Source organism: Gorilla gorilla, chromosome 8 (genome assembly GCF_029281585.2).
Source record: "Gorilla gorilla gorilla isolate KB3781 chromosome 8, NHGRI_mGorGor1-v2.1_pri, whole genome shotgun sequence".
Lineage (NCBI taxonomy): Eukaryota > Metazoa > Chordata > Mammalia > Primates > Hominidae > Gorilla > Gorilla gorilla.
Window position 1 is genome coordinate 103566968 of NC_073232.2, and position 13580 is coordinate 103580547.

A 13580-nucleotide genomic window follows, 5' to 3' on the forward strand; every position below is an offset into this window, starting at 1 on the left:
ATGAATGTAATTATAAATCAAAATAAAAGGCAAATGTAGTAGGAAAGAAGTAAGCATTAAAAACTAGGGAAAGATTGCACTGAGGATAGCATTGGAGAAGGGCTTGAAGGATAGGTGGCATGCAGACAGAGGAGAGAAAGGGCGTGTTGGATAGAGTGCTTAGAACCTGCAGAGGAGACGGTGGGAGAGGAGTGATCCCTTCAGGTTGAAGAAAGTTGTTGAAGGGTATATTAAGGTTAACCTGTAGAAGGTCTTATGTGACAGAATGAGAAACATTTTTCTGTTTGTAAAGAGAAGACACTGACATTCGTTGATAAGAAGACCCAAGTGTCACAAAATAAAATGTGCCTCGTAGCAGAATATAAGATGGACTGCAGGTGGAGAGGTGATATACAGGTAGAGCAGCCGGGCATGGAATAGCAGAGGATATCAACTTGGTTTGACTCGTAACTGGATGAAGGGGTAAAAATGGAAATGGGGAACATTTTGATAGGGAGGATAATTACTTCAGTTTTTAATCTTTTAACTTGTATTGGCAGGGACTCCTAATAGAGCAGTCAAGCAGATAGTTAAAATGCATTAGTGAAGAGGTAAAGATATCAAACTGTAGTTAATAGCTTTGGGTGTCATTAGTATAGAGGTGATAGTTGAGGTTCCAGGACTGGATGAATTTGTCATTATTCTGAATTATAGCAGATTTGCAAGTTAATGATACAATGAAGGATATGTTCTATTCACCTATTCACCCAATTGGGAACATGTAACACTTGCTGTTAATAGAATGACATTAATACATTATGAGGAATTTGACGCTTTTTTCTCTCATCTTTTTGAAATGATTGTGGAAACAGACATGGGAAAGCGGAACCACCAAAAGGAGTGATGATCAACGATCTCATGATAAATCTGGATGCTAGTTCTCATGCCTCAGGACATCCTACTGGGAACGACACACCAGCTCCTGGGATCAGACTTTCATCTACTTAGGACCCCTCTTTGCCCAAACTACTAAAGCCAGTCTTCACTAGCCACGAATGGCTACCCAAAGGAAACACTTGGTGAAAGATTTTAATCCTTACATTACCTGCTATATCTGTAAAGGGTATCTGATCAAGCCAACAACAGTGACGGAATGCCTCCATACATGTAAGTATTCTTTTAGGTTATTATACCTATCAAAGTTTATATGTACATTTTGTTCTTTTAAAATTGCCATGTTTTGTTTTTATCTATGTTGTAACTTTTAAGAAATGAGTATTCTAATAATTATTTTAACTTTGAATTTTCAGAATATTTGTCATTGGGTTGCCAGTGGCATGAAATTTTGCTTTTATTTGAATCTCAGTAGTTGACTTTTATCACATTGTAAAATATTCTAAAAATCATAAGCATATTATCAGTTATGGTTTTTTTAAGTGAACTATTTCAGGTTTTTTTATTTTAAAAATTTATACTCAAGGAATTAATCTCAGAGATTCTTTTAGGATATACAGACTCTAATTCGCTGGTTCTCAAAGTGTGATTCCTAGACTAGCAGCACCAGTGTCATTACAAGTTCTAGGAACTTGTTGGAAATGCAGATTATCAGGCCCTACCCTAGATTTAATGAACCGGAGACTCTGAGAGTGGGCCCAGCAATCTGTTTTAACAAGCCCTCCAGGTGATTCTGAAGCATGCTTAAGTTTGAGAATCACTGTTCTAGTAGTAGTATACCTGTGGAGCTCCTAGCAGATTTCATTCTCAACTGTCCCACTGGAAGACGAAGAGGCATTTTTTACTGCCACTTATGCCAAGATTACACATAGTCTTTGTTTTTCTGCCAGCATGATTTCATTTTTTATTTCAGTGAAAGTAATTCCAGTAAGTTATAGTTTAATGCCTAGTATGTGCACCAAAATAGAGATATATGTGATTTCATCTTAGCTTTACAATGACCTGGGAGCAGTTTGGAGTAGATGTAGGGGGAGAGAGAAGGTATAGAGATTTATCTTCATTTTATGGATGTGGAAACTAATGGATAAGTAACTTGTCTAGTCTCATAGCTAACGAGTGGTGGACCTATATTCAACTCCAAAACCCATGCTCTTTAATATACCATGGTACATTATTTTTATTTTTATTTTTGTTAGTAAGCCTCGTTTTTCAGCTATTCTTGCTCTGCTGAACTGATTTAATGTTATACCAGTAGTTTTAAATGAATGCTAGATGGAATAATCTGGAAATGGTTGAAATGGCAAATTTTATGTTACATTTATGTTACATTTATTTTACCACAATAAAAAACAGAATGATCTGGGAAGCTATTTAAGCGTACACATGCTCAGGACCCTGCCTGGGGAGATAGAGTGGGTCTTGTGGCAAGGCCTGGGCATGCATATTTTGGAAGAGCTCCCCAAGTGATGCTGACGTATACTCCTTTGGGGTATTACTGGCACATCTTATTCAATTAGCAATTAACTATGTACTATCTTGTATTACTAGTTTGCTGTTGCCCTGTATTGTTATTTAACTTGAACAGTTAATTAACTGTCATCGAACAGACATTTATTGAGTACTTTCTGTGTGTCAGGCACTGTGCTGGGGCACGAGATAATAAAGAAGGGCACAAGATAATAAAGAAGTCTCTGCTCAAGAAGTATAATTCTAATAGGAAAACTAATTTTAAAAAATGCCATATTAGTGATAAGTAGTATGAAAAAGAACAAAGCACAATTGTAGATAGGGAGACATGGAGGTAATTTATAGTGGGTCAGCCTCTTTGATATGATGACATTTGAACAGAAACCTGAAGGGACTGAAGGACTCTGTGGATATATGGGAAAGCAGTCTGTGTAAAGGGAAAATCAAGTACAGAGGCCTTGAGATGGAAATACACTTGGCCAGTTTAAGGAATAGCAAATCAGTTAGAAGCCTATTACTGTAGGAAAGCTAAAAGATTATAGGGCCTTCAACCAAGGCTATAAGATATGAAATGGAGGTGAAGGGTGGTTGTATTGTGGACATACCTTGAAGGAAGAACCAATTGGCTACCCTAGAGTTATTTTCTACTTCCCTGTTTCCCGTTGCACCAAACATGGAACCTGGACCCAGTCCACATTGTGTTTTGTTTTGCTTCTTTGAACATTTGTTCATTGTTTTTAATTTTTGGATTCATCCAGCAAAAACTGTCAACTCTGGATGATGAGAAGAAAGCACAAAGTCTCGCATTTCTATCTATATGCTACAAATTTTATATATGTCCTTTGGAAGAAAATTTTCTTTGGGTCATAGTGAAATCCCAATTTAAATGTAACTTTTAAAAAAAGGAAAACAAAAGATTATAGAAGTATAAACAATTAGCTTATAAGCAAAAGGATATATTTTTTTATATATATCATATATATGATATATATCATATATTTATATAAATATATGATATATATCATATATATGATATATATGATATATATCATATATATCATATATATGATATATATCATATATTTATATACGTATATATGATATATATCATATATATAACATATATATATAACATATATATATGTTCTCAACAGCAATTTAAAGCCTAAAGGGGTAAATTAAATGACAGTTTAACTGCACATGTGATCCTGGCCTGAAAGATCCCTTGGTGGCCATCAAGCCCCTTTACTGAGAGAGAATGAACATTGTAGAAATGTGATTTAAATACAATGGTAAGTCCCAAATGTGGCCTTTATCGTCAACAGAGAACACACAAAGTAGAGTAAATGATGGAGTCAGGTACTCCATCGCATCTCTGAGGAGATCTGAGGATTCCGGTAGCACTAATCTTTATGTGCTCTCAGGTCCTTTGATTTCTGTATTGTTTGTTTGTATTTATATTGAAGCTTATAGGTGAAAACTATCCCACTTGCAAGGTATTCCCTTGTTAGAAATATTTATATACAAATAAATACAAATATATATTTATACAAATAAAAGAATACTTTGCAAGTGGGATAGTTTTTGCCTCTAAGCCTCAATATAAATACAAACAAATATTGATAACATAAATTGTACTGCAAAGCAGTATTCCTCAGCCTTTGGTTGGGTCTTTGATATGTGGTGATATCCTGGGTTTCAACTCTTCTACAAGGTTTTCTTATATATAATGTAGGATAGATACAGTTGTTCTGTGATTTGGGATGGTTATAAAATTAAATAACCAAATGGAAAGGCAGAAAGTGAGAAATGTTAAGTGACATTGTAGTACCATATAATATGTTAGATCTTGACTTAGGCATATACAAAGAGTATCTTACTTATTTTATACAAAGTCTACAATGTTATGATGCTATAAAGAATGAGTTAAGAATGAGTAAACACTAGTTTTTATGGAGACTGATAAGAAAATATAAAGATTTTCGTCTTACTATTCAAGTTTGAAATACATAAATGAAGCTTTATAATTGGTGTGCAAAACCAGACATAGAACCTGCCCTTCTGGACTCTCTGGTCAAGTGAAGAAAGAGTAATCAAGTTAAGAAATGTAAAAAAAAAAAAAAAATGCTGTTAAGTGCAATGAGGAAGGACAGACTGTGATATAATAGCAGATGTGTATCAGGATACTGGAGCAGAATGATATGCAGAAGAAACTCGTGTTTTGTGAAATTCCTGAAGCTACAGACCATATGCCATCTCAGGCAGATAGTAGCCCTTGAGTAGTGGTGCAGAGGACTACTTATGGGCGGGAGGCAGGGATTATTAGTAGCTCTCTCTGCTTTGATATGGGTAAATGAAGTTACTTCAGTCTTCTTTCAGATGACTATGCAAGTGCATTTCAACTCTTTCTCACCTCAAACCAGATAGGTTGGTGCTTCCCCATTCTCTCAGAGAGAAATTCTGGATCCAGCACTGCTGGGCTGCCCTGTAGATGTAGGTAGATATAGAAAGAAGGGCCCAAAAGGTGAGCTCATCAAAAAGAAATAGGAGGTAGAGATGGTGGGGCAGCCCAGGGTCCTGGCAGGAGATGCAAAAAATCACATCATCATATCACATGATCACATTTGATGACATGATCAAATCAGCATCATAAAAACCACATATTTAGACTCTTTTTACCTACTAATACCTCTTCCCTTCAGTAGGCCAGGGACATTTGATAAATAGATAAAATTTTTAAATGAGTTAAAATTTTCAAACGAGTTAAAATTTTCAAACACAAATGAGTTTTAGCTTTAAATGATCACTTAATACTAGATGAACTAAATCCACATTAACCATGGTTTACATGGCTGTGAGATAATTTTAATAGCCTAACAAACCAAAGGAAATAAACACGTCTGCACAAATAATTATTTTATTATTTAAACTAAGTAATTACATATCAGGCACTTTGCTAGCCACTGGGGGTAGAGTGGTAAATAAGATAAATGTGAAATGTATACACTATTGAGCAAACTTATATGCCAAGAAGAAGTTTCTAACACATGTATTTAGATGTATGTTCTTTTTTTTTTCCTGTGTGAACTCATGTATTCTGAGACTTCAGCTACCTATGCTGAGGCCTCTCAAATCTTTATTTTTGGCTTACGCTTTTCTTCTTAGCTGCAGAATCCTACTGGATGTCCACTTGGATGTCCTGAAGCCACCTGAAACTCAGCATATCTACGAATGATCAAATGGGATGCCAGCACTCAGTTATCCAAGCAAGAAATATGCTCCATGCTTGACTCTTTACCCTTACTAACAAAACTGGGCAAAGTCCTGCTGGTCTTTCTCTTTAATACTTCTCAGATCTGTCCCTTTAGTTTCATCCCTCTGTTACTGTTCTCATTCAGATTCTTATTACATCTCACCAAAGCCACTGCAGCACATTCTTAACTGTGTCCAAGTGGTAATAATTAAAAACAGCTTACTGTCTTTATCATTATCACTCTTAACCCACCCTAAAATTTCCTAAAGGTATCCCGTAGACCTCAGGATACATTAAAGCTACTTAGTGGTGACTGGTTTCTGCCTACCACTTCTTCCCCTACCACCTAACACTCACACATACAAATACTTGGTTCAGCTGTTTGCTCTCCTTGAAATGAATGCCTCCTCTGTGCCCAGCTAGCAGTTACCCATCCTTTAAAACTCATCCCCTCTAAGATGTGCCCTACCACGTGCAGATTTGGGTTAAGTGTCTCAATAAAATCTTAAATGAATAAATGCATGGCTAATAAGTTATTTTATTGTGTATTTTTCCTTTCAAAGATTCAAATGCAGTGATAGGTAACTTGAAACATATAGGCAATGTTGGTTAGGAATTACAAATTTAGGAAAACTGTCTCCTAGGATCTACATAGGCATCTTTGGGGTCTTAGGGAGAGGGAGAGACTCTGGACTGGGGACTAGAAATTGATGGCCCTAGATTAAGGGATGTTCTGTCTCTTTCACCAGGTGACGCTGGTGAAAAGAGAAACTTTAAAGCTGCTTAGAATGTATCTGCTGGGTGTGGTATAGGTTGTTGATTTAAAACAAAAGACTTTTTACTTAAACTAAGGACAAAGGGGCTATGTTCCAGCAGCTCAAATGTGACCAATACAGTGTATTGGTTCTTAACCCTTTTGTGGTCAGAGGCCCCTCTAAGAATCTGGTGATTCTTTCCTCAGAAAAAAAAGGATGTTTATAGACATAGAATTCTGTGGTACAGAAAAGGAAAGCTTTCTTTCCTCTTTCTGCTCTTCAGAGATTATGGCAGTAATCCCTAACCTAAGAATAAATTATTTGCAGAAACACATTGTTATACTAATTTTTTAACTTCTACAAAGAAGGATTAATTGATAATATAGTTGACGTGATAAGAGACTCGGCGATTTTATGTGGTAATATGTAAGAAGGAATAACTTCTTCCTAAGATGACAGAATTTAAGTATTACCAACCATTTATTGTTTTTGAACAAATATCATAAATATACAAGTACTTAAGGTACAGAAAACTCATGATGCTTTGATATTCAATATTTGAAAATCTTACACTACATACACATGCTACTCAAAGTGAAACCTCTGAATTAGCTGCATCCAACATCAGCAACATCACCTGGGAACTTATTAGATAGAAGTGCACATTTTGGGGCTTCACTGTAGACTTACTGAATCAGAATCTCTGGAGAGAAGGCCAGAAATCTGTAATAACAAGCCCTGCAGGTGATTCTCTGGTACACTAAAGTTTAAGAAGCACTGCTTTAGATCAGACATTTATAATACTAGCATCCTTTAAAGTAGGCAGTTTGTATTTTTAATCATAGAATTGTTAAAATAAATGCTAATAAAGGAATGAAATATTAGCTATTGTTTTATTGAATGTTTGTTATATGGGGCATCATGAGCTTTATATTCATTGTTTTATTTTACCCAACCAAGAACCCTTATAGTTAGGTGGTATTATTTAAGCATCAACAGATGTTCATTAACCTTTACATGTGCCAGTCATCACTCTAGCCACTGCAACACAGCAATAAATAGAACAGGCATAGTCTGTGCCCTCCTAGAACTTAACATTCTAATAGGACAGACAGACAATAAGTAAGTAAAGTGGAATTTCAGGTGCTATACATGACAAATGCTACGAGTTAAAAACAGAAAGGTCTTTCTTGGAAGTGGCCATCTGAGCAGGGACTAAAATAATAGGAAGGATCAATCTATGAAAAGGTTTAAGGGAAGAGTATTTCAGATTCTTATTCCAGAGGTAAGACTGAGAGAGGTTAAGTAACAGCCAGTAAGTGCTAGAGCTGAGTTCTGAATCCTGGATATGTGACTCAGGTACATCTACATAATATATGTTATGACATTTTCCTAATTTTATTTTTCTTTTTTCTGCTTAGCTTTATTTTCTAAAAATTTTTAAGCAACATGTTAATTAAAATTATAGCTAATATTTATAAAATAAACCTGTTTTCATGACTATGTAACTGTTATGTACCCAATACTGATCTGAATTTATGATTCTGAATGAATAGCCATTTTAATGAAAAAAAGATATAAATTGAACTTTACAATAATGTATTCTTAATAAGAATAAAAAACATGTTTTGGAATAAAAAAGGCCAAAATAGAAATTATATTTATCGTCTCAGTAGGTGCAAATATAATGTTTTAAGATATACTAGAAATGATGTCATTGGTATACTGATGTTACATATTTCAAACAGTATTTTGGCAGAAACTAGTCATTCATTCATGAAAATGATTATAATGTTCATTTTGAAGACGTTTTTTAAATAAGAAAGAATAATTATAGGTCTTAATCTCGGTGTCATCTATTATTAGTAATAATGTTAAAGTTATGTGTATAGTTCTTTTAGCTTTTGAAACTATGTATTAGATAGCAAGGAATGTTTAAATAGTTGAGCAAAACGTCATAGTGGACACTAAAGCACAAAACCAAAGGACAACAGACGTAAAAAAGTGAAATCTTCTATATTGACTTATGAGAATATATCTTGGTCAGAATGAGTTGGAACTGATATCAGGATTGGGTTGAGAAAAAGTGTGTAACCTAAACTACAAAAATATTCATGGTTAGAAATCATGATCAGTATACAGGTATGTTTAAGAGTCTAGCACAAGGGTTCAATATAAGCATTATAAACAATTAGTCTAACTTTGTAAAAAAGACAAAAGATAATTTTCATTTGGGTACTCTGAAGACTTCTGGTGTTTTATATGTACTGATTTTTACCAGTATTATGTCAAAAATTTAAAGCCAGTGAGCAAAGCTATATTTTCTCAGAATATATATGTATTCATATATACATATATGAATATATAATGTGAGAACCACTGACATTCAATTAATAGCAAATGATCAATGTTATATTTTAGTTTATATTGAACTAACATTTATTTATTTAGAGACAGGGTCTCACTCTGTCGCCCAGGCTGGAGTGCAATGGCAAGATCTCAGCTCACTGCAACCTCCCTACCCCACTTCCATCCCCCACAGTCTCAAGCGATCTTCCTATCTCAGCTTTCTGAGTAGCTGTGTTACAGGTGTGCACCACCATGCCCAGCTAGTTTTTTTTGTATTTTGTGTAGAGACGGGGTTTGGCCATGTTGCCCAGCCTAATCTTGAACTCCTGGGCTCAAGTGATCAATCTGCCTTGACCTCCCAAAGTGCTGGGATTATAGGTGTCAGCCACCGTGCCCAGCCTATTTATTTTAGAGACGGGATCTTACCATGTTGCCCAGGCTGCTCTTGAACTCCTGGACTCAAGCAATCCTCCCACCTCAGCCTCCCATAGTGCTGGAATTACAGGCATGAGCCACCAGTGCCTGGCCTAACTTACTTTAATTGTCAAAAAAATTACTAGTAAACTCAGTCGTCTCCCTTGCTTTAGTTGAAAATGTAAGCTTCTTTCTGACTTGACTGCAATAGTAACACGTGTAGGGTCTACAATTTTGGTTCCCTTTAGTATTCCTAACCATTGTGTTCTCATTTATGTTATAAATCATTACTAAGCACTTTGTCTTCCAGATACAATTCTGGGCACTTGAGACTCATCAAACAACCTAGTAGGCAATAAACAAATGATAGTATGTATTATATTAGGTGATAAATACTGTAGAAAAGGGGAAAGTCAAGTTGAGTAAAGGAATTTGGCCAGTGAGGTGTTACAATTTTAAGTAAACTTGTGTTGAGGGTAGGCCTCATTAAGAGTGACTTTTGAACAAAGACCAGGTAAAGGAGTTAGCCAGATATCTGAGGGGAGAGGTGTTTCAGGTAGAGGGAATGGCAAGATTAAAGACTCTAAAGCAGGAATGTGACTGAGTTGTTGAGAAATGACCTGAGGCCCATATGGCTGGACAGCAGTGAGTGAAGGAGTGTTAGAGGTGATGGGGTTGGGCACGGCCGCAGGCACATGGTGCAGTTCTTGTAGAGCCATCTTAAGGATTTTGCTTTTACTCTGAGAGAAATGAAGATCCGTTTCAGGCAGGGTTTTGAGTAGAAGAATTATATGATCTGATTTATGTTTAAAGGAATCACTCAGACTACTATGTTGAAAGCAGACCTGTTAGGAGGCCATTGCAGTAATCCAGGCAGGAGATGGTAATGGCTTGCATCAAGGTGGTGGTAAAAAGTGATCAGAATCTTAATAGGTTTTGAAGGTAAATTCATATTTGCTAATGAATTGTATGTGGGTCATGAAAAGAAAAAGGAATGTAAGCTATAACATATTCAAATGGGGATGTCCATTTGGGAGTTGGACTTATGACTTCTGGAATGATCAGCATATGCATCATTATTTAAACAATGAAAGTTTGAAGGGAGGACCAAGGACTGAGCCCTGAGGTACCACTAAAAGAAGAAATCAGTGAGATAGGAGGACAATGGGAATAGTAGGTCCTGGAAGGCAAAGTAAACACATAGTGTTGAGGAGGTGGGATCAACTGTGTTAAGTGGGTTGAGTAAGATGGGATTGAGAATAGATTCCTAGATTTAGCAATGCATAGGTCATGGTGGTCTTTTCAAGAGCAGTTTCAATGAAGTGGTAGGAGCAAAAGTCTGGATAATGTCAGCAAATGGAAATTTTTTTATTTTCTGGTTTTGAATATTGTACTATGAATACATAAGTATTTAATCTTAATAAAGTAAAGAAGAGGTGAAAAAAGAATGGGAAGAGAGGAGTTAAAGAGAATAAGTGCCACTATGTCAAGGAGTTTTACTGCAAAAGAAAGCAAATAAATAGCTAATAAGGGAAGTAGGGTCAACAGAAGTGGTTTTAGGGGGTTCTTTTTGAGCTGGGGAAATATGTTTAAATGTCATTAAGAATCTTCAGTAGATGGCAAAAGATGTAAGTGAAAGGGGACAATTACTTGATCAGTGTTCTTAGGTCATGGTGACAGGATCTGGCATATAGGGCAGAGGATGGCTTTAGATAGGTACATGAAGTTCTGGAAATAGGCAAGAACACAAAGTATAGATGCTAGTAGGTGAATAGGTGTGGTAGTAAAAGTTCTCTTTGTTTCAGTTATTTTATTTCCTTTTGTTTTCAGTAAAATAGAAAGTGAGGTCCTCAGTGGAGAGTGAGGATGGAGGAGGATATGTTGGGGGTTTGAAGAGAGAGGAGAAAGTGTGAAATACTAGCAAGAAGCGTAATGGACTTGGGACATTGAGTATGACAGCCTGGCAGATGAAGGATTCACTTGAGGTTCATGGTCATGAATTTAAGGTGAGAGACCAGTCAGCATGGTTGCATGTTTTTCTTCCACAAAGTTCCACTGTAATCTTGTAGAGGCAAAGTACATAGAGAGTTAGATAGAGTTAGCCAGGATTAGAGTTTAGTGGAGCAAGTATGACCAAAGAAGAGAGGGGAAGGGGAGTCAAAGTACAAAAGAGTGACACTATCAAGGGTATGTGTGAGGAATTGATTATTTTGATTGATCATGGAATTTATATTGGTAAGACGGGGAATGGGGCCATCCCAGTCTTACCACTGAGCTACCAGCCTCTATGACCTTGGGGTCCCACTCGACTCTACAAGCCAGCCTACAGAAGTAGGCTAACCTTTTCTGCCTTCCTAGACCTTTCAAGGTCTGCTGGCTTGCTCAGTCTAAGATCCCCAGACCATGCTTAAACCCCCAGACTCTTTCCTAACCCTGTTCAAGCAAGGTGTGCTTCGCTGCCTGTTGCTTTGTCTTAGCAAAAAATAAAAATAAAAAAAAATAAAGTGTTGTACTCGGTAGAAGAAAATGCTGTCCTTAGGGTTCTCTGTGAAATTGCAACTCGTGTAGGCCTTTGAAAGAAAGAAACATGCCAATATATGGCACATTATGTAATATATATACACATATACATACATAAGAGAATAATTAGTTCATTATACAAATAAAACAAGAAGATGCATGGAAGCGAATTACAGCTATTCTGGATTTTTTAAATTAGTGTTAGTTTCACGTGTAAGAATAGGTATCAAAAGCAGGAAACTGATGCCTCTTCTCTTTGAACATGACCACAGTTTACTTATAAACTGTTAACAGATAAGAGTTTTCAAGACAAAAATGTATATAAAATGAGCATTATCAAGAAATGTGTATGAAGATTGTGAACTGCTTAAGGAAGGAAGAAAAAATATGCATCTGAGTTGACAGATAAAACCAACACATCTAAAAGATTTTAACAAAGGAAGTCAGCGTTTGGTCAGTTTTAATAAACAGAGCATTACTAATGAATGAAGACACTTAAAGACATGAGAGAAAAGATTATTATTGTTTTATCATCAATGATAGCAGAATTAGCACTCAAGAGCAGAAATTTGTATATTTTGACATCAAAGCTGGGAAGCTCACTCTCTGTGATACATAAGAGACCTGGGTGGACCACACATACATCTAAGATAGCAACAACAAATGACCTTGTACCTTTTGTGTAGACACCCTCAAGAACTTGAAAATAGGAAATAGGATAGCTCTATAATAGTTCAACTATGAAATCAACATGTAATAGTGCATCAGAGAGGGTATATGCAAAGGAATTGGGAAGAGGCAAAACAAAATAGCTTCTAGACCAGTGGGACTGTACTGGAATTTAAACATATGTTTATTTTTAACATAAATTAAACATAAAGTGAAGGAAAGAATGCATAATAGAAAAGCATTGGTCAATCTTGGACACACACCTCACCCTACCCCAGTAAAAGAAGTGTACTGCATTCAAAGATAGGCTCTTCCTATTCAGGTGAAGCAATGTGTCTTAAATTTCATACTTGAGTTGCAAGACTATCACTAGGGTAGAAATGGCTAGGGTAGAAATGGTGGCTGGGAATTAATACCAGTGAATGATACACATTTCAAGTTCTATCAGCATGATATCTGTTATTTATGATTAGTGCATCAAACTAATCATAGTCTGATATTATTCAGTATTGTGATGCTGATTCTCCTTATCATTTTATGTTCATCCAGTGATCTAATTTATGGTAAAGCTCACATTTATTGAATACTTACAAGTTACCAGACACTGTAAACCAGTAAACTTTACATATATTATCTCCTTTAAGCCTCACAAGAACCCTGTGAGATAGGTACCTTTGTTATGTCCCTTGTACACAGAAACACAAAGTAGTTTGCCTAATGGCAGTACTGGGATTCAGATCTAGGCAGTCTGCCTCAAGATTATCTGGAACAACTATGCTATACTACCTTGGTTTTTCATGTATATCTGCATTATAGGGACAGTACATTGATCACAAATTCTTTAATTATTTTTTGTCCTGTCATAATGGTTTCTTAATGGTGATAATAAAGTGACTTCTGATGATGGTTTAGCAGAGAGCCAAATCCTGGAATGGGCACCGTAACAATGGTACTAGTCAGTAAGATTTTTGTGACTACCTCCTAGTCTCCCTTGGCCAATGTTTCCCAGTCTTCTTTTGGCTGCATCAGTGAGAGGGTTTTGTAGAGTTATAGTCCTGGTGCTAATCTCCTAGATATTCTGAATTAATTGGTCTGGGATGGAGCCTGTGAGTCAATTCTTTAAAAATTCTAATTAGTGATCATGATGCCCATTTAAATTTTAGAACCACTGCTTTAGATGATGCAGTGGCCATTTTTCTATTAATTTGTCCAACAACCTG

The 13580-nt window shown here is 36.1% G+C and overlaps 1 protein-coding gene across 10 annotated transcripts in view; it reads left to right on the forward strand.

Annotated features, from left to right (window-relative positions):
• The window catches only part of PCGF5 (polycomb group ring finger 5), a 123119-nt gene that overhangs the window by 60209 nt on the left and 49330 nt on the right, over window positions 1-13580 (forward strand). For all 10 annotated transcript variants that reach the window (XM_055352467.2, XM_055352469.2, XM_063710316.1 and 7 more), the window contains one exon: window positions 852-1146. In XM_055352467.2, coding sequence (XP_055208442.1) covers window positions 1035-1146 — 112 coding nt within the window. In that variant the 5' untranslated portion in view covers window positions 852-1034. The remainder of the gene's footprint in view (window positions 1-851; window positions 1147-13580) is intronic.